Genomic DNA, 19,177 nt, shown 5'->3' on the forward strand with positions numbered 1-19,177 from the left:
TACCTCCCTTCCCCACCTTCCCTCCCAGCCCCCAGTTACTTTCTGCCCTGCACCCGAGGCCTTTCCCAGATCTCCAGAAATCTAGCAGACGAGCTGCCAGAACCTACACCGTCTGTCCTCACACTCTCACCCTATGACTGAGAATGTCCAGGTTGCAGGGAACCCTGAGTTCCCTCCCACCTTCAGACATGCTCAAGGTTAGCTGAGCCATGCCCCTGCCTCCAACTCATTCCCAGGTCATCCTTTGCCCCTTTTCTCAATGGCTAGGATTTCTCTTTGCCCGGTGTCCCTGTACCATCCCTAATTCATTCATCCCCTTCTAGCAAATGTCTTCAGTGACCCAAACAGGACCCAGACCCCAAACCTGGGTGCTGCCTTCCTCCATGGGAGTTGACTGAGATGGGGGAGTACCGAGGGGCACCGAGCATCCATGTGCCAGAAGTTCCAGAACCTTCTTTCCCATGACTTGTGAAGCCATGTTCCATAGGGATGGCTGTTCTCACATTTCCTGGCACTCAGCACTTGGCTGCAGATGGAATGAAGGCTGGGTGAACTTTTAGAGGAGCAAGGGAGGCTGGCAAGTCTCCCCATGGGGACCTGGACCTTGACACTCAATGGGGAAGGATGTTCGCCCTGGGTCTGGAGCTGAACCTCAGGCCTTCAATTAGCAATTGCCCCCCCCCTTTGTTTTTAAGGGTAAAGGGGTCGTGTGGAAATGAAAGGCACCCAGGGTTGATGCACAACTACCTCAGGCTCTTTGTGCAAACAAAGGGCAGGCCTGGCTGGGGCAGGAGTCAAGGGTTCATGACCTGGCTCTGACCTCCCAGGCTGTGAGACTTCTGAGGCAGCTGCTAAGTGTGGAGCCCAGCCCTTCCACTGCTCTCAGACCCATGAGGACATGGAACACGGATGTTCTTCCTCTTTGAGGCCCCAGCCTGGTTCCTGGCACGCAGAAATCATCTGATGAAGAAATAGCTGCTACTAATAAATGAACCCCCAGGGAGGGCTTCAGAATCTCCACCTGCCAGACCTACAGGGAGGGAAAATTCAAGAGCCCCTGACACCTGCTCAGGGCTGGGGTGGTGGCTTTGTCATGAAGATACCCTCTGCTGCTCCATACCTGTCCTAAATTAACTCATCACAAGTCATCTATGGCCACTTGCATGCTTAGGTCTCCAGAATAACCTTGGAACGTGGGTGCCCTATGAATCTCCTACTTGCCCAGTGACCACTCTCCCCTGGTGGTGTATCCGTGAGACACAGTTTTCAAGACCTCTACCAAGGGCTACCAAGGGCTCTCTCCCCACCCCTGCCATGGAGGGCACAGACTGAGCACAGATGGAACAGGTAAGTTTTATTTGGACTTTCAATTTGTTCAGAGGGCTCAGGGGCCCCCACCTCCCCTCTGCATTCCCACTTCCTAATTTCCCCTCCCTGGGGGAACATTCAAGGTACAATGCCATGTGTCTCTGGAGTCCTTGGACCCTTCCCCGCCTGACACACCCCTTCACTCACTCCCCTGCACTGAGGAGGAGGGGAGGCATGTGAGGAGGTAGGGGGCCTGGAAGAATTGGATCAGAATGGTACATGCACTGACAATAGCGTCCACTGCCACCTGCCCGGGGCTGAGACCCAGGAGAGTCTGGCAGTGGGGGGGGGGTGGGAGGGGTTCATCGTGGGTGGCAGGCTCTTGCTGTAGGAAGCTCCCCACCTCAGTCCCAGGACCCCCTGGCCTCCTGCTTACCCGTCCTTCTGAGGGTATGACTCTGAGGTAGATTTCACAGAGGGAATGTGGGTCACTGGGGTGTGGGAGGGGGGTTAGCTCTTTTGAATTTGATCTCCACAGCACCCTGGGCCCATCCTCAGGTTCTGGCCTGGGAGGCAGGGCTAATGACATCCACCCAGCTAACAGAGCCTTAGTCACACATGGGCTCCAGGGTGCTGTGGTGTCAGGGGCTCAAATGGGGTAAGAGGGGAGGGGAGCAACTGTCATAACAATCTGTGCCTTGGTGCTGGGGGATCCATGGGAAGGGCATGGGCCTAGAAGGCTGGCACAGATAGTCCCCTGGCCTGAGGGTCATGGTGCAGGGATCCCTGGCCCATAGGGCAGCCTCTTTAGGCTGGATCCTTCCAGTCCTTAAGGGACCTCCCCCTCCTCTCCCACCCTCCCTGTTCCCCAGGGTGGGCAGAGGGGGAGGACAGGACTGGCCTGCAGAGAGTGGCAAGAATCAAGATGTCTCCTTCCCCCAATGGGGGCCCAGGCCATAAGCCTTGAGCTGGCCATGGGATGGAGGAACTGGCATCAGTGTGCAGGGCAGGCTCTGGAACCTCACAGGGAGGTGTTCCTTGGGCAGAGCACAGCCTGAGGAAGATGGATGTCTGGAGAGTGGCTGGGGGAGCTCCTGGAGTCCTCTGATACCCTCCCTCTCCCCCAGGCCCAAGCACTAGACACCTCCTTGGATCCAACTGTGTTTGTGAACAGAAAGGCAGAGGGAGAGGCTGGGTAGGGTACTCCCCTCCCTGTCCCAGCCCAGATTCCCACCTCCCATTGGAAGCCAGGGAGCTGGGGAGAGCCTCAACTGACCTCCTGGGAAGAGCCAGGGCTGAGTGGTGCCTGGACGAGGGAAGATGGCACACACGTTGACTCGGTAGCTAGTGGAGGTATCTGGGGGTCGCAAGGGGCAGGGGCCCCCCACGAAATTCATGCAGCATTCAAAGTGAGTGAGTGTTTGGGGGTGATGGGAGAGGGCAGAGAAACAGCCAGTAGGTGGGGGAGGCACCCTAGATCTTGCTGTTCTCCAGGTGAGAGTCAATGTGTTTGATGAGGGCGTCATCTGGATACCCGACAGGGAAACCCCGATGGCAGAGGGGGCAGCTGCGGATGTCAGAGCCCACTGTCTCCATCAGCAGCTGTGGGGAGAAAGGGACGTCATTTACAGCCCCCAACCCTCCCACATGGTCCCTGTATTCCAGCCTGCCCTTTCCCTGGGACCCAGGGCATGGAGGACTGCAGCATGTGGAAGGGATCTGGCACCCTTTGTCCAGTGCCAACCCTTTCCTCCCTGTCTCTGCCCGCCCCCCACAAGTTCAGCATCCACTCCCCAACCCAGGGCATAGGGCCCACAGGAGGAGTGTATAAGGAGGTATGTATGCTCAGCCTGCCAGGACATCTGCCCTAATGAGGAAAGCCAAGACCCAGACATGCCCGCAGAGTGACTAAGACACCGCTGCCAGATAACTCAAAGCAATGGATAATCCCAAACAATGTATAACCCAAAAATACTTTCTGTCTGGCTTTGGAATATATTTTGGTCTTTCTAGGTGACAAGAGTTGAATCTGACATTCAGGAAACTCATTATTTCAGTGAAATGATAGAGCCCTAAGATAGGGTTGTCTTCTAAGACAGACAGAAAAGAAAAGGGGCTCTGAGGCCTGATGGAGGGAATTGGATGAGCAGGCCTGTCCCTGTGTCACCCAAGACCCTCAGGGCCAGCATGGCCTCCATCACCAGCCTAAGAGCAGATGCTCACTACTGAGTACCACTCGGGCCCTGTGTGGAGGGTTTGTAGGCTTAGGGCCTCCCTCTCAAGAACCCTAGGATGGAACTAGATAATGCAATCATTGCCCTTACTATGCAGATGAGAAAACTCAGGATCTGAGAGGATAAGTAACTTGTCCAAATCCCCACAGCGACTAAGTGGTGGAGTCTAGAATCAGAGCCAGGATTGTCCTTCTGAAGACCATGCCCTTAACCAGAGTCCTGAGCTGGTTTTAGTGCTGCCTAAGGACTGTGCCACCCAGGCCCTAGGGCAACAACGGGGACAGGGCCCAGGAAGCGAGCGCAGCCCGAGGCCGGCGAGCGGTGCGGGGGAGGCCGGGGCTGTCGGGTCTCCACCGCCCGCGCCCGCGCCCGCGCCCGCGCCCGCGCCCGCGCCCGCGCCCGCGCCCGCGCCCGCGCCCGCGCCCGCGCCCGCGCCCGCGCCCGCGCCCCACTCACGTTGATGGACGGCCAGGACTGCGCGTGCTCCGCGTGGGCATAGGCGGTGGCTGCGGGCGACTCCGGGATGGGGAAGCCCGCGCAGAAGGAGGCGCAGCGGATGGTGCCCGCCTCGGGGCTGGGCGGGCTGGGGGGCACGGACCACTCGTCCTCCTCCGACGGCTGCTTCTCGAAGCGCAGGCGGATGCCCTCGAAGGCGCGCCGCGGGCTGAGCGGCCGGCCGGGGCCGTAGAGCTCGGCGGCGCCGTAGGCCCGCGGCTTGGGCAGCGTGGCCGCCTCGGCCTGGAGCCAGGGCGGGGGGGCGCCCGCGTAGCCCGCGCCCTCGGCCAGCTCCGAGTAGCTGCGCCGGCCCTGGAAGCCGGCCTTGGCGTGCTGGCTGGGCGGCTTGGCGTAGGCGCGCTCGGCCAGCGGCCTCTCCGCGGGCGGCGGGAGCGGCGGCGGCGGCCGGGGCGGCGGGGCCGGGCAGGCGGGGGGCCCGGGGGAGCGGCGCTGCAGGCTCGGCGACTGGCACTGCGGCAGCGGCCCCGGCGAGCGGCGCTGCGGGACGGGCGACGGGCAGGAAGGCGAGGCCGGCGAGAGGCGCTGCTGGGGCGAGGGGCATGGGGGGCCGGGGGAGCGGCGCTGGGGCACGGGCGACTGGCACGGTGGGCACGGGGGCGCCGCTCGGGAAGGCGGGGATGGTGAGGGGCACTGGGGGGCCGGGGAGTGACGCTGCGACAGAGGTGAGTGCCTCTGGCCTGGAAGAGAAGTGAGACCAGGTGAGGGGACAGTGGGGAGAGAAGATGTCAGAACTGGGAGCCAGGGCTTGCTTGTGACCGAAGCCCACCCACTCTCCTCCCAACACCAGTGAAAAAGGCTCAGGCATAGGGAAAGGAAGCCGAGGGTGGCCCCAGGACACAGGACGGTAGCCACAGCTCCCCCAGCCTGGGGCCCAGCCCTGGCCTCCCCCGCCCTGCCCCATCTCACCGCCACTCCTGGCCTGCTCCTGCAGCAGGGTCCTCAAGATCCTCCCCTGCAGAGAACTCAGCTCCCGGAGCCGGCCCAGTTCCTCTGTCAGCTCCGTGTAAGCCAGCGCCAAATTCACCCTGAAAGACACCCCAGTCCCCCCAGGTCATGGTCTGACCCCAGCCTTCCCTCACCCTGAGGTCACAGGGCAAGGAGTAGGGAAGAGAAGGGAAGTGGGTTCACAGTGGAGTAAGAACTGGTTCTGCCCCAGCATCTGGCCCTCCAGGGCCCTCCAACATCAACTTAAATGCCACTTCTTCCAGGGAGCCTCCCTCTCCTCCTAGTGAATGTTACCTGGGGCTAGGGCAGTGGTTCCCAGGCTATGGACTGGGGCTGGGGAACTCAGTGATTCCCGGGGGGTGTGTGTGTGGGGGGGTGTGTGGGGGGGTCCCTGAATCCATGTGTCACCGAGCACTATCTGCAGCCTGAACAAAGCTCACACAGGTATGTGTGAATGTTTTTCCAATCTATGCAAAACCTGTGGTGACGAATAAAACACAGATTCATCAAAAAGCTGCACTGAATTTATAGTAGCTTTTGTCACTGTGAATTTTCTCAAAGAGCACCTACTAAAAGTGGAAGTGCCATCCTTGTGTTGGGGGCAGGGGGTCCATGAAGAGCCCTCAATCTTTGACAGGTTGCAGACTGCTATTGCACATTCTCTGAAGAGCCCCATTCCATAAGTGAAGACATGGCCTCCTGGCTTGGCAGAGGTGTCAACTGATAAACTTGAACCCAAGTCTGCCCAGTTCCAGGTCCAATGCCCTTGCTTCCATCTCAAAGCTGCCTCTGAGCTCCTTTTAGCCTTGTACCTCCCAGGAGCTCCAGGGAGCCCTCTACACAGAGATCTCTGTGAACAGCTGCTGTGCACCACACACCTCAGGGGCCACCACTCACACTGAATACTTATAAAAAGTTGCCTTGTTCTGGAACTTCATTGGGAGTTCCTCAAAAGTAGAGATTACATCACTGTATTTATAGTCTTAGCATCTCGTCCAGGGCCTGGTACCCAGTAGATGTTTAGTAAACGAATAACAAATTGAGCTTCTCCATTCATTTTTCTTGCTTCCTTCACTTCCTGCTCAGATCTCCTGGGCACCCACCCTCACAAAACTGGAACAGACTATGAGCTTGGCAAAGACGTCACCTACTTCTGTTTCTCCTTTCTCTTTAGGTCACTTTTACCCAGAACCTCCGAAAGTTATCACTCTCAGCATTGCCCCTCCCTTCTCTCCCACCCTGGCCTGCTCACCCCTAGAGAGACCCTGACCTCTCATGAGGCTCTGCCATGGCCTTGGTCACTGCCCTCTGTTCTGGGCTTGCACAGAGCCTGGGAGGCAGGGGTTTGGGTTCTCTTGCAACCCCCCTCCCACCATCTCACCAAGTCCAGAAGGGACTCTGGAACTTGGTGGAAATTGGAGCTGGAGGGAAGTGGCAGGCAAGAGGCTCAGCCACTCCAGGTGGATCTCTTCACAGGGGAGGCCCTTTAGCCCCGGGAGCTGTAGGGCCCTGGGCAGGAACCAGGTGGGGAGTTCTCCAGAACCTCAGGGCCCCGCCTCCATCCCATGGTAATGGCCATGTGAGAGAGGATGTATGTGGATGGGAGAGAGTGAAGGTGGGTGTGAGGCCAGAATGATGAGTGTGAGGAATGGGGTAAGAGTAAGCGCGCGCGTGTGCGTGTGTGTATGTGTGTGTGTGTGTGTGTCTGACCCCAGAGGAAAGGAGGGGAAGTCGTGAGGTTAGGGCTTCAGAGGGCAGGAAAAGCCTAGGTGCAGAGGATAGATAATAACTGAGCTCTCGCTCTCACTCTCCACTCACTGACTGGCTCTCTTACTAGAGCTGGGTGATGGGGGAGACAATGGCCCCTCCCACAACAAAACTATTTTTAACCCATTTGAGCCAAAGCCAAATTATTGCAAACAGGGTGGATTCTGGGGGAAAAGCCTATTTCTTAGGGAGGGAGAGTGTTCACCCACCCATCTGGTGGTGGGCAGAGATGGACAGCAGCAGGAGGAAGGAAGGTCCTTTCAGGAACCCTTGCTGAGGTGCTACAGCCCTCAATCCATCACATCTCAGCTCCTGTGTTGGCTAAATGTGTCCTGTGTCCACCCACCCTCACCTTATGGGCCTGTGGGGAAAAATGCCATCTCCCCTATCAGACTGGAGGTCCAGTCTGTGTCCCACATTAAATTGAGGACCCCCAATGGAAGGCTATCTCCTTCAGACTGGGGCAATCTGAGGGCAGGAGCTGTGTCTCCCCCATCAGACTGGGGGTTTTTGAAGGACCATGCCACCCCACAGTGGTGAGGACAGGAGGGGTTCTGGGCAGGGTAGTGATACAGAGCATCCTCCTCTGACCAAGCAGCCAGTTTCTCTCCCAATTTCTTCCCCCATCCACAGTCACTGCTGTATCTCAGGTGACAGATACAGGTCGTTGCCTTCACACCCTGCCTTGGAGATCTCACCTGCCATACTCAGTTCCCAGGCCCCTATCTCTCCCCTGCTTGCTTTCCTCCCCCTGTCAGGAGCTAGCCCAGTTTCCATTGCCCAGCTCCTGGCACCCTCCTCACAACAAAATAGAGCAGTAGGAAATGGAAGGAAGGCACCCATGGCCCAGAATGTCCAGCCTTTCTCACAGCTCTGACCTGGGTGCCTGGGGCAGGCAAGGATTGTCCTGCTGGAACCCCAGGCAGCCCTCACAAGGACCTCTGAGACCTGTAAAGGTGGTGGGACCCAACCTCCTGATGCTCTATCACCCTTTGGGACCTCCCCCTTAATTAGGTGTCTCTCCCGACCTCAGTGTGCACAGACCCAGGCTTCGAAATACGCTAAGGACTTAAATGACTCACAGAAAACACTGCCAATTCAGTGGAAAAAATCTCAACTTCACAACACAACCAAGAGTCACACACACACACCTGAATGAGTATTCCGTTTCCTGGCTTCCTGGCCCTGCTATTTTCCACTATTGAGACTGTTGGGGAAGGATGGGTCAGGGGAACGGCAACAGACGGCTGCATTTCGGTGCTTCTTTATTGCTTAAATGATGGGGGAAAGTTTTGAGTCTCTCAGAACCTGGGAGGGACCCAGGGAGAAAAGAATCACATCATCTGTATGAGCGCTCATCATGGGCCAGGCATTGTGCTAAGAACATCACTTAATCTTCACAACAACCCTACACTATTGCCACTATTATCTCCATTTTACAGATGAGAGAATGGAGGTTTCCAGAGGTTAAGTCCTTGACCAAAATCATAAAGCCTAGTAGTAATGAAATTGCTGGAATGAGAGCTCTGGCATCCTGGACTCCAAAGTCCAGGCTACTGACCGCTCAGCTATATCCTGCCTTCCAAAAGGGTGGGGAAAGGAGAGATGGGAAGGCAGCAGAAGGGAAAGATGAGATGGAAGAGGCTGGGGACCTCCAAAGTGTCCTGGGGGCCCTGAGCATCACCACCCCTGCCCTGGGAAAAGAGAGGAAGGTGCCAGACATATGTGGAAATGGAAAGTCAGAGCTAGTAAGAGGCTGGCCCAAGGTCACAGAGCAGTGGTGACACAGAGCAGGGATTCAAACATCCTCTTGGCACCTTAGCCTGCTGAGCTGGCACCTTCAGAGGAGCCAAAGTGCAAATGGCAGAGCTGGCAGGAAGAAGGGCACCTCTGCAGCAAATCTTTCCATCCTTCATTGACTTATCCTTTCATTCATTCTTTCCACGAGTAATTCAGGATCTCAAAAATTCATCTGGGAATAATAACCTCCACTGTTGTTGATAAAGCTACCGAGGTGGGAAAGGTTAGAGACCTAAGTGTCCTTCTCTAAGGCCTCTTTCTGCCCCAATCCAGCTGTGAGACACATAGGCTTCTGAACGCAGAGTCTTCCCCAGGGAAGTTAACTGGGTGTCCTGTGCTGCACTGGACCTGCAGTGAAGACGTGGCAGGGTTGGAAATCAGGCCAGTGTTGGGTCACAGATTCGAACTAGGGATGGGTTTGAGGTCAGGGTTAAGGCTGGGGTCAGGGTCAAATGAGGGCTGGACTTGATAGTTCATTTTGGGATGGGATCTGGATGAAGGATAGGGTTAGTTAGGGATGGGATCCATATAAGGGTTAGGAATGGGGTCAGGGTAGAGCTGGTCATGGGGTCAGAATCAGCAACTGACTGAGAATCAGGAGGAAAACAGAAACCCAGCATTCCCAGCCTTTCCATCCTTGCCCATAGCAGCCCTCGGTTTCCCCCAGCCACTTCACCCCTGTGGGTAAATTTAGGGACCAAACTTTCCACCACCCTCAGGCACACTCAGCATCAGTCTTCCCACCCGACCCTCAGGGAGGGTCCACAGGCACCAGGCCATGGAGCGGACTTGAGGTTGCAGGTCGTGGGGGGAGGAGGAAGTCGCTTTGCAACAACCCAGTGCTCCACCACTTCCTTTCAGGCGCCTTGAGCCCCTTTACGGTCCTCAACCAGCTATGACTTGCCATCTGCAGAGCCCGGCTCCTCCTGGCAGCCCTGCCATGCTTCCAGCATGGCCAGATGTTCATTGCGTCTGGACGGCCTCTCCTACGCAGCCAAACTGAGCGGCTCACAGAGAGGCTGGAGAGCAGAGTCCCTGGTTAGGTGAGGGGGCCACACATCCCAGCTTGCCCAGGACTGTCCTGGTTCACACTATTTGCCTCCGCATAATTACTAACAGTGCCCCCTTTTTACTTTCTACAGCAATCAACAAATCACCTGCTCACCCCTGATAAGGGCCTCCAGCCTGAAGAAGAATCGGAACCAGAAAAACACCCCATTTGCTCAGGACCTGCTTAACATTTGCACTTAACTTCTCCAGTTACTTAACTTCTTTGTACCTCAGTTGGCTCAGCTGTAAAAGGGGACAGGACCTTCAACATGTCTTTTGTGAGAATTAAATGTTGTAGGTAAATTGCCTCGCATAGTGTCCAGCGTGGATGAAGGATCGGGGAAGTGCCTAGGAGACCGGTGGGGGAGGGGAAACCATTTTGATCCTATTTTTGGAGATACCAGCTCGGTGACCTTGGTTGAAAAATGAGGGGAGGATGTGGAGTTTCCCATGGAGGGAAAGCATGGTAAGAGCTACTCTCCACCTTCCTGGCAGGGAAATGGCCAGAGACCGGTTCAAGGCCCACCAATCACTCAGACCACAGTGAGGTGGGAGTGGTGGGCCTCAACTTCAGGGGCCCTGTCCACGCACCCAAGGCTGCAGTGCTCAGGGGTTAACTCCTGCGCGCTGCTGGGTGCCCAGGCTGAAGGAGACTTGAAAGAAAGGAAGTAGGGAGGGTGAGAAGCAGGAGGGGGAGGCCCTGGGCCCGCCGCTTCTGGGGCATGAGGCTAAGCACAGGGTACGCGGGGGTCTCCGACTTCCGTCCTGACCCACCCCACACTGCCCTTGACCTCTGTGCAGAGTTTCCATCCTCTCTCTCCGAGTTCACACTTCTCCCCCACCACTAACCGCAGCCCACGCAGAGGCTTGTGGGCGGAGAGAGGGGTGTGGGGGGTGGGCGGAAAAGGGCCCAGGCTGCAACGCTGAGCCCCCCACGTTGGGGAAAAAGAAAGACCTATAGTTTACCCCCTCATCACTCATCCTGAGCCCCACGTCTTCTCACGGTGGACCCCTCACGGGTGAGCTCCCTCCTACACTGAGCCCGCATTCCCCTCCCTGGGTCCGGCCCACTCAGGGCCCTGAGACTCCTGAAGGAGCCCCCTCTCCACAATTTCCCCTCCACCCAAAGCACTGGCTACACCTCAGAAAGATTGCGCTGGGCCCAGAGGGAAGGTGGTTGTGGGTTCTGCACCTCACCTCCTACCTTGACTGGGACCCTCCTGGGGTCCTTACTGCCCAGTGCACCTTAAGGAGAGGGTAGTCTCCACTCCCACTTCCTCCCTCATTATTGCTGTTGGCCCCCTGAGTGACCCCCTGTGGCTCTTCCTCTGGGGCAATTTGTTTCCCTGGGCATCGGTCACCAGGTAAGGGGCTAACCAAAGGGCAGGGAAATCTCGCCCGGAAATCAGACCTGGAGGGTGGCAGTCTGGTCTGGTCTGGTCTGGGTGTCTGTTTTTAGAGGAACATTGATGACCAGAGCTTATGGGCCAGGGGATGGAATGGGAGGAACTGGGAAACCCTGGGGTTGGGGCTGTCTCCCAGGCCTCAGCACAGGTAGGACTCATGCTGGAGAATTAATAGAGGCAGGAGCAGATTGCGAGGGGTGAGGGTGTGTATTTTAACACCCAGGACTCCTGCAGTATAACTGGCTGCCCTGGAGGTATCCAAACTGAGAATAAGTGGTAACCTTTTGGGGACACACAAGATTCCCACATTGGAATAGGTTGAATGCAGAAATTTCTGTGGCCCTCTCTTCACACCTCCACCTGGATAATCCAGCCCCTGCATTCCTCCCCTGGGCAAACCTACATGTAAAATTCCCACTAGCCTGGAGGGTCAGGCAGAAGTAGAGAGAAGAGGAGGGGCTGGTGGGGAAAAATGAGCTGACAGCAGGTGATTGAGGCCTCCTCAGGTGGGAGGACAGGGGAGGGATCACTGGGGAAGCGGACTATTACCAAAAGGAGCTCGGTTTATAAGAAAATAAAACTACCGGGGGAGTAAGGACTTCCTCTGATAATTAACTCTTGCCAAGCTGGGGCTATCCAGAGATACCCGGCCTGAAAGGAGGTGTGAGGCTGGGCAGGCAGGACCTGACTGGTTCCGGGGGCAGAGGTCCAGGAGGCCCTAAGGCAGAGTCTGAACCACTGGGACTGAGGGGAGGAGCCAGGAGGAAAGGGAGATAAGACCAGCTCATCCCTATGGCCAAAGGGACTGGGTGAGGCAGGTACCTTGGGAGAGGAAGGGAAAGGGGCCACTCTGTTCTGATCAGCAGAATGGAGGATCTGACCTCCAAAGCACTTTATGGGAGGGGTTCTCTTTCATTCACTCACTCATAGCCTTGGCTCCTTGGGATCCACCACCCCTCCTCTGCCTCACCCCATCGCCTTCCTCTCACGTCTCTCAGCAATGACGGACCTCTAAGCCCATGAGGGAAACCTGAGGCCAGAGAGGTAAAGTCAATAAAGCAAAGCCGGTCAGCACCCCAGCCATTCCTAGATTCAAAGCCTGGCTGTTCAGACTCCAGCCCTACCACAACCTCTGTCTTCTCTTGGGGTTCAACCAATTGGGGGAGTCTTCACTGCTGGGCTTCTAACAGGGGTTGGACTCAGTGACCCATAAAGGGCCCTTCGGTGTGACTTTTGGGGCAAGCTTAGATGAGAGAGAGAGAGAGTGGTAAAGAGAGAGAGAGAGAGTGTGAGAGTGTGTGTTCCGGGTCTGGGCACATGGATGAAGACGGGCTCTGAGCCCCAGCCACAAGCTAGGGTGGACCCTCTGCACAGAGGCCTCTCAGTGCCCCACAGCCTAGCTAAGGGGTCCCACCCACCAGTCCCACAAACTGTGTTCTCACCCCCCCCCAGCTATCACAGCTCCACCCAGGCCCTCACCCCAGGGTGCAGAGGGAGGTGAGGAGTATCCCCAACTGGCCAGAAGCTGAGAGGAAGGTGAGGAGGAAGCCTGCTGGGGGGAGGTCCCTTGGGGTCTTATACCTAGGTATGCTGTGTGATGAAGGGTGAGTTCCTGCCCCTCTCTGGGCCTCAGTCTTACCCCTCCAATGAAAGTAGGGAGTCTGTGCCACACACCTCATCTTGGGGAAGAGGACGTAAGACGGAAGGAGGTTTGCATTCTATTTCTCAGAAAGTGGGAGAGGATGAGTTGGGTGCGGATGTGAAAGGCATCAGGCTTACTGCTACCAGGCTGCCGCTCACCCTCTCCCTTGCTGCCCCAGGAGCCCCCACCATTAGGCTCCTCACTGACATAGCTCCTCTCCTACTTCAGGCCTCCCCTCTTTCCTAACAAGATTCCAAAGGGTCACCCGAGCAGAGTATGTTCTAATTCCCATGAAGGCAGTCCCTCCAACCCTAAGCCTCAGCGTTCTCTCTCCTGAGATAGATGAGGCATCACAAATCCTGGAAGAGACCATCTCCTTCCTCCTCATAGGGAGGGGAGGGTTAACCAAACTGGCGGGGCCTCGTTCCTGGGACAGAAACTACGGCCCTGGGGGGGCCAAAAACTCACCAGGGGACACAGAACAGCAGCAGTGCTGCTGAGGAAGCCTCTCTCAACCCCTTGAACAGACATGGGCTTGGGTGCCAGAGGAAAGCAAAGGGTACCTCCCAGAACCTGAGCACCCCTAGAGCCTCACCTCCTTCCTGTGAAGGATGCAGAGCCACACAAACAACCTAAACCCCACAGCTCTGATGGCTTGGAAGGGAGGTCCCCCAAACACCACCAAAGGGAGAGAACCAAAGGGAGGACCTGGGAAACACCACCCCTGAGGTACAGAGGTTAAGAGGGAGAGGATTACAGACATAACTTACTGGTCATCCCCAACTCTTTTCACCCATGCCATCTCCCGCTCCGACTGGTTGGAGGCCAGATCCTAAGGGAGAAGACGGAGAGGTCACCTGGCCTGGCCTCTACTTCTCTCCCATCCCCAGTGCCCGTCTGTACCCAGAGAGGAGTCCTCAACCTCTAAATGCTATTTCCAGCAGCCCCCAGACCTCCACAGAGCAAGGGCCTGGGGCCCGGACCCTGCTGTCATTTACCTGGGCCCGGGTCTCCTGCAGCTGCTTCAGTTCCCCCTGTAGCCGCTCGCACTCGGCCTGAAGCTGCTCCTCCCGAAGCTGAGCCCCCCGGGCTTCTCCTTGAGCAGCCTCCAGAGCCTCTTCCAGGCGCCTCCGCTCCAGCTCACTCACACTCGGTGTGGGGCCCGGCCAGCCTGCTGACAGGGGAGAGGACAACATCAGGCTGAGCCCAGCTACTGGGCATCTCCACTGACTCCCAGATCAACACAAAGTGAAAGAGGTGATGACTGCAGCATGAGGGATCCAAGAGAGACGGCTAGAGTACAGCTACCCCAGAATGAGAGGTCCCTCTGCTGAGGGCAGTGAGGAAAGAGGAGCTAAGCTGCTTTTTCTAATCTTCCTGGAGGCCAGGGAAAAATAAGATAGCCTTTTGAAGGGCTTCTCTGGCCAGACTCAAGTCTCTGAGCATCCTCAGGGGCCTCTCCAAATCACAACCTAGGACAGGCAGGGGACTCTGGGTTGGGGCGCCCTCTGCTGGCATCTATCAGAATTGCATAGGGGTAGCCAGGGTTGCAGGAGAGGGACATAGACATCAGTGGCAAAAATTGGGGTAGTAGTGGATGAGGTGACCGAACAGGTGGTAAGGTGGGATGGGGTGATTATGGGGGAAATTTAAAGCATTATAATGGGTGTTGACTACCTGAGAAGCTGGAGGTGTCCAAAGGTGTTGAAATGGGGGTTTGGCCTGGGGAGTTTGGGGTAGGGAAATCAGGGGTTGCTGAGATCTCACCGTGACTCAAGCCAGATCCCCCTCTCAGAGCCAAGTAGTGCAGGTCCAGATCAGCACAGGGCGGGGCAGGGGCAGGTGGAGGGCTCAGGCTTGAGAAGGCTGTGTCCCGGAGGCCTTGTTGCTGCTGCAGCTGCTGCTCCAAACCACAGATCTGTCGCAGGTGGGTCTCCACCAGGGCCCGCTGTGGGGGGAAACAAAGGCGTGAGGGTCTGCACAAGACTAGGGTACCTCTGTAGCCCCCCAAGTACAGGACTTTGACATGCCTGAACAGCCATCACACACAAATTGAGCAGGGGCCCAAGGTCATACATCCCAACTCCATCCTCCAAGTGACCATGAGTTCAAGGTCTCCTCTTCCAGCAAATGCAATGCAGATGTTTCTGGCTACTGCCCCTTGCAAGGTCAGAGTTAATGACTCTTCCATGTCACTAACACACAGGGACACTTTAAGAACCCTCAGTTCCCTGTCCAGACACCACTTCAGGAGCATAGTGACTTCCATTTGCATATGCGACAACCACTCTGGCTTCATCTACCTCATCCATAAGATAGGTATAACCACACCTATCTCTTGAATTTGTTATGAGGATGAAATGAGTAACTGTATCTAAAGAGATAAGAATGGTGCCTGGTACATAGCAACTGTTGTGTGCTTTTGATTATTAAAGCAATGCATTTTTACACTAATGCCCACAATAGCTCAGTGAAGTTATTTGCCCCACTGCTCAGAGGAGCAATGGAGGCTAAGTGACTTGACCCAGGTGACAGGTAGGAGTCGGCAGAAACCATGTTTCCTGATTCTGACGCCTGCCCCCTGACTCACACATATGATCATACCCTGACCCAGAACCACACACATGCAAGACCCATCCCAGCAGCCATAGGCACTTCTGTCACCTTTGCCCTCACCTACAAAGCCTTCCAGGAGCAGTGCTGTAGGCATAGGGTAGACCCAGCAGGAGACTCAAACATACACACACAGACACGATGTGCTACAGGGCCACTTACAGAGTCACCTCCTGTCACTGCATGGTCAGGATGTATGCACATAGCCACTCACAACCAATATGGCACACACAGCCCCATTTAAAAGGCCAAACGGGTACACACAGACACACACGAACACAGCGGGGTGCACACCGCAAGCACGCACACACAGGGTGACACACAGCCTGGGTCACACTCTGCAGCACCCAGCTCCCTGGGCCTCACCATCTCCCCAAGCTCCGTCTCCAGGTCACTCTTCTCCACACACAGTTTCTCGTAAGCCTGGATCATCTCCCCGAGCTGTTCTTCCTGCTCCTTATTCTTCTGCAGCTGCATGGGGCCCGGCGAAGTGGGGTGCACACCAGTCAGCCCATCACTGACTTGGGAGCTGAGCAGCTCCCTTGCTTCCCACTTCCATTCCCAGCACCCAGGAAAGGGGCGGGAGGAGCTGCGGCCAGCTCTAGGGAGGATCATGGCCATCTCTGACCAAGGGGACAGACAGCCAGAGGCCAGCGGGTAGGGGAGGTGTCAGAAATTGGAGCAAGCTTAGGGAAAGCTGAGAGGCCTGCGAGGGGCTCACCTCATGCTGGAACTGGTTGAGCCGTTGCTGTAGGCTGACCTTCTCCACCTCCAACAGAGAGCCATCCTTGATTTCATACAGAGAGAAGCTGTGCTCCTCTCCAAAGTCATTGATCAGCGGGTACTGTGGATGATGGGGCAGGCCCTCAGGAGAGCTGGTGCCTGGCTCCCTGCCCAGGCTTCAGTTTCACTGTGCCCTCACCCTTACAACCTGCCTCAGAGTCCCCCCTCTAGTGGGATCTGTACATCCCAATTCCCATGGGTGTGTAAGCATTTCCCACGAACCAGATCTTTAGATACCAGGTCCGCCACTCCCAAGTGTATCCCTCCTGATCTCTTCCTGATTGTTGCTGGGCTCTCCGGAGTTCCCGTCCAGAGCAGCCACACCTCTCATGGAGGACCCTCAAGTTTCAAGAGTCTCTACCCTGACCCCTCTTTTGGATCCCTAGAATCTCTGCTGAATCCCCAATTCCTGTCATTAGCAGCCCCCACCACACACACACAGCCAGACCCCCATCATCTCCAAGTTCTGACCTTGATCTCATAGACTTTGAGGCGGCGACGGAGGGTGGCATTCTCCCTCTCCAGGCCCCCCAGACGCTCCTTGATGTCTCCATAGGCTGTGATGAGGGCAAAGTGAGAGGCAGAGCACATGTCTCCCCCCAGCGAGGGGTCTCCAGGAGCATCCAGCCACACTTCACTGGGGCCCAGGGCTTCCTGGGTCAGGATGCTGATGTCATCCTCAAACATGGACTCCATGACAAGGGCCTGGGCTGCGGTACCCCTTGGGCCTCCTAGGAAAGCAGGAGCAATGGTGGAGAGTTCGGCAGCCTGAAACTTGTCCTCTGATACCCCTAGTCTTGGCCCGAGGAGCCCTGTGACCAGCTGAGATGCTGCCTGGTCCTGCCCCACCATCTCCCACCGGCCCCTCCCAGACTACCAAGCCCCATCTTCTCCTCTTTGCATCCGTTGTGGGAAGGGGCTGGGACCAGGTGAAGACCTGGGGGTGGGGGTGGAGGTGGGGTGGGACAAGTTGGGACAAGTGAGCCAGTTTAGCAGCAGGGACAGGCTCCTTTCAGAACCCAGTGGACAGAAGAGATCTGCCTTCCCAGCATGGGGCCCAGATGGGGCCTGCCTTGACTCTCTCCTCAGCCCATCTCCACCCCAGGCCTCACTTCCCCAAATACCTCTCTGCCAAGCTCCTCATCCCAGGCCTCTGGCACCCCTGGCTCCTCCCTAAGGAAGGCTCAGTGCTTCTGGGAGGGTCAGCCTCACCACTGTCAGCACATCCTCTGCTGGGCCCCCGCCCAACTTCCTCCTGCAGGATCCCAAAGTTCAGGAAAAGGAAATGCCCCCCCCACTCACACCAGGGCTGTGGCAACCCTCCAGGCCCTCCTCACCCCTGACCTAGGACCCACAGGAAGTCCTGGCAGAGTGTCAGGATACACAAAGTTTGGGGGGGTCGGTTCTGGGAGAGGGCCAGGGCCCAGGTGAAGAAAGCCGCCAAAGAATTCCCAAGCCAGTCCTGTGGGCCTGCAGAAGGGAAATGGGGAGCCCTGGGAGGGGGGCAGGAATGACTCAGGGCTCCCAAAAGAGTAGGCTAGGCGAGGGGGTGTGTGTGTACTTCTCCTGGCCGTTTATGAATGTGTCTGTAGTTGCATGTGTGGGGGAATGTGTGTGTCTGTGAATGAGTGTAGGTGTGTCACAGTCAATGAGTGCCTTAGCGGGGCTGCGGGTGGGGGTCAGGATGGAGTTGGGAAGCGGCCGTGTTGTGTGTGCGCGTGTGTGCACGCGTGCGTGAGCGTGTGTGGAGGGTGGGCACGTTCGGGGCCGTGGGTCACGTGAGGCACTATGGGAATGTCCGAGGTGTGTGCACGCGCGCCGGAGCCCGTGTGTGCGTAGGAGAGGGGGCTCCTGAGGTGTGAGTTGAGACAGTGGGGTCCGCGACCACCCAAAGCCCTGCAGCAGAACCTGGGATGGACCGGGCGCAGGCCCAGGACCCCACACCGCACCCCTCCCCCATTAAGTGCCAGGGAAACGCGTGTGGCCGGGTCTGAGTACGGAATGTGTGCGCCAGTTTGTAGGGCTGGCCCCACCTTTAACCCCTTCCTCCCAGGCCCATCCGCTCCCCCCAACTCTGCCGGCCAGCGCTCACCACACCCACACCCCCAAACCCCTGCCCGCCACCTCGGGCCCAACCCCGCTAGTGAGGGCTCGGTCCCCTAGGCCTCCCGGACGAGTGTTTCCTTCCTCTGCATTCTCCTCTCCGCCCAGCCGCCCCGGGTGAGAGCCACGGAAGGCGGATGGGGAGGGGGTGCCTCCTCCGGCCCGGGCCCCTTCTGCGGCCCCTTTAAGAGCCGCCCTTTAAACCCCTTCAGCTCCGCCGACAGAAATAGTCGCCCCTCCCCTCTTGGGGGCTGAGACCGCGCAGCCCCCTCCCCTGCTGCCGGCCCGGCCGGGGGTCCGCCGTCCCCCGGCCAGGGAAGGGGCTCTGGAGGCAGTGCGGCCTGAGGAGCCGCGGAGCGGGGCGAAAGGGAAGGATGCGGGCGGCGGACGCCGGTCTGTTCCCCTCCCCGCCATCCTGGGCCAACTGCCGGCCAACCTCCCGCCACCTCATCCCGGCCACCCCCTAGCGACCCCCGGGGGCCGGCCCGGGCGCCGCTCCCCTCCCCCGCTCAGCCCCGCTGGGGACTCACGGCTGCCGCCGGTTCCTGCTTGTAATCGCAGCTTACCCCCTCCGCCTGCTCCCTCCCCAGACGGGCACCGGTGCCCCCACCCCCCTGGCACTGCGCTCTGCTCTCGCCCTGTCGCCGCCGCCGGGTCTCTCCCCACCCCCCACCCTCCCCCCCACCTCTCCCCCCAACCCCCCTCCCTCCCTCCCGCCCCGCTCCTCCTCCTCCTCCGCCGCCGCCGCCTCCTCCTCCTCCTCTCCCGCTGCTCCGGGTTTCTCCAGCTGGAAGGCGCCCGGGACCCCGCCGCTGCCACCACCACGTGGCGAGGGGCGCTCGGCCCCCGCGGTGCGGCCCGGCCTGGCAGCGCGCCCGGCGCCCACCGGCTCCCCGCCGCGCCGGACCGGTGCTCCGCGCCCCTCCCGGATGCCTCTGTAACGCTGTGTGGCTTGGCTTGGGGTGGTGTGTGTGAGGGGCGTCTGCGGACCGTGCCAGGGGTCAGGTGCT

General features: G+C 57.9%; 1 protein-coding gene across 8 annotated transcripts; it reads right to left on the reverse strand.

Annotated features, from left to right (window-relative positions):
- Positions 1-1,339: 1,339 nt before the first annotated feature.
- Positions 1,340-18,764, reverse strand: TBKBP1 (TBK1 binding protein 1). 8 transcript variants are annotated; one of them, XM_081162156.1, is made up of 11 exons: positions 18,698-18,739; positions 17,189-17,319; positions 16,536-16,795; positions 16,003-16,125; positions 15,648-15,752; positions 14,436-14,616; positions 13,667-13,842; positions 13,439-13,500; positions 4,965-5,083; positions 3,999-4,735; positions 1,340-2,910 (listed from the first exon to the last, which is right to left on the reverse strand). In XM_081162156.1, exons 3-11 carry the CDS (start codon positions 16,758-16,760, stop codon positions 2,782-2,784), a joined length of 1,857 nt encoding a protein of 618 aa, XP_081018282.1. In that variant the 5' UTR covers positions 16,761-16,795; positions 17,189-17,319; positions 18,698-18,739; the 3' UTR covers positions 1,340-2,781. The 8 variants fall into 8 exon arrangements, with proteins under 8 accessions (XP_081018282.1, XP_081018281.1, XP_081018280.1 ...); XM_081162155.1 differs by lacking the exon at positions 18,698-18,739 and adding an exon at positions 18,201-18,327; XM_081162154.1 differs by lacking the exon at positions 18,698-18,739 and adding an exon at positions 18,189-18,327.
- Between the last annotated feature and the right edge of the window lie 413 nt (positions 18,765-19,177).

The sequence above is a fragment of the Miniopterus schreibersii genome (genome assembly GCF_964146895.1).
Source record: "Miniopterus schreibersii genome assembly, chromosome: 16".
Lineage (NCBI taxonomy): Eukaryota > Metazoa > Chordata > Mammalia > Chiroptera > Miniopteridae > Miniopterus > Miniopterus schreibersii.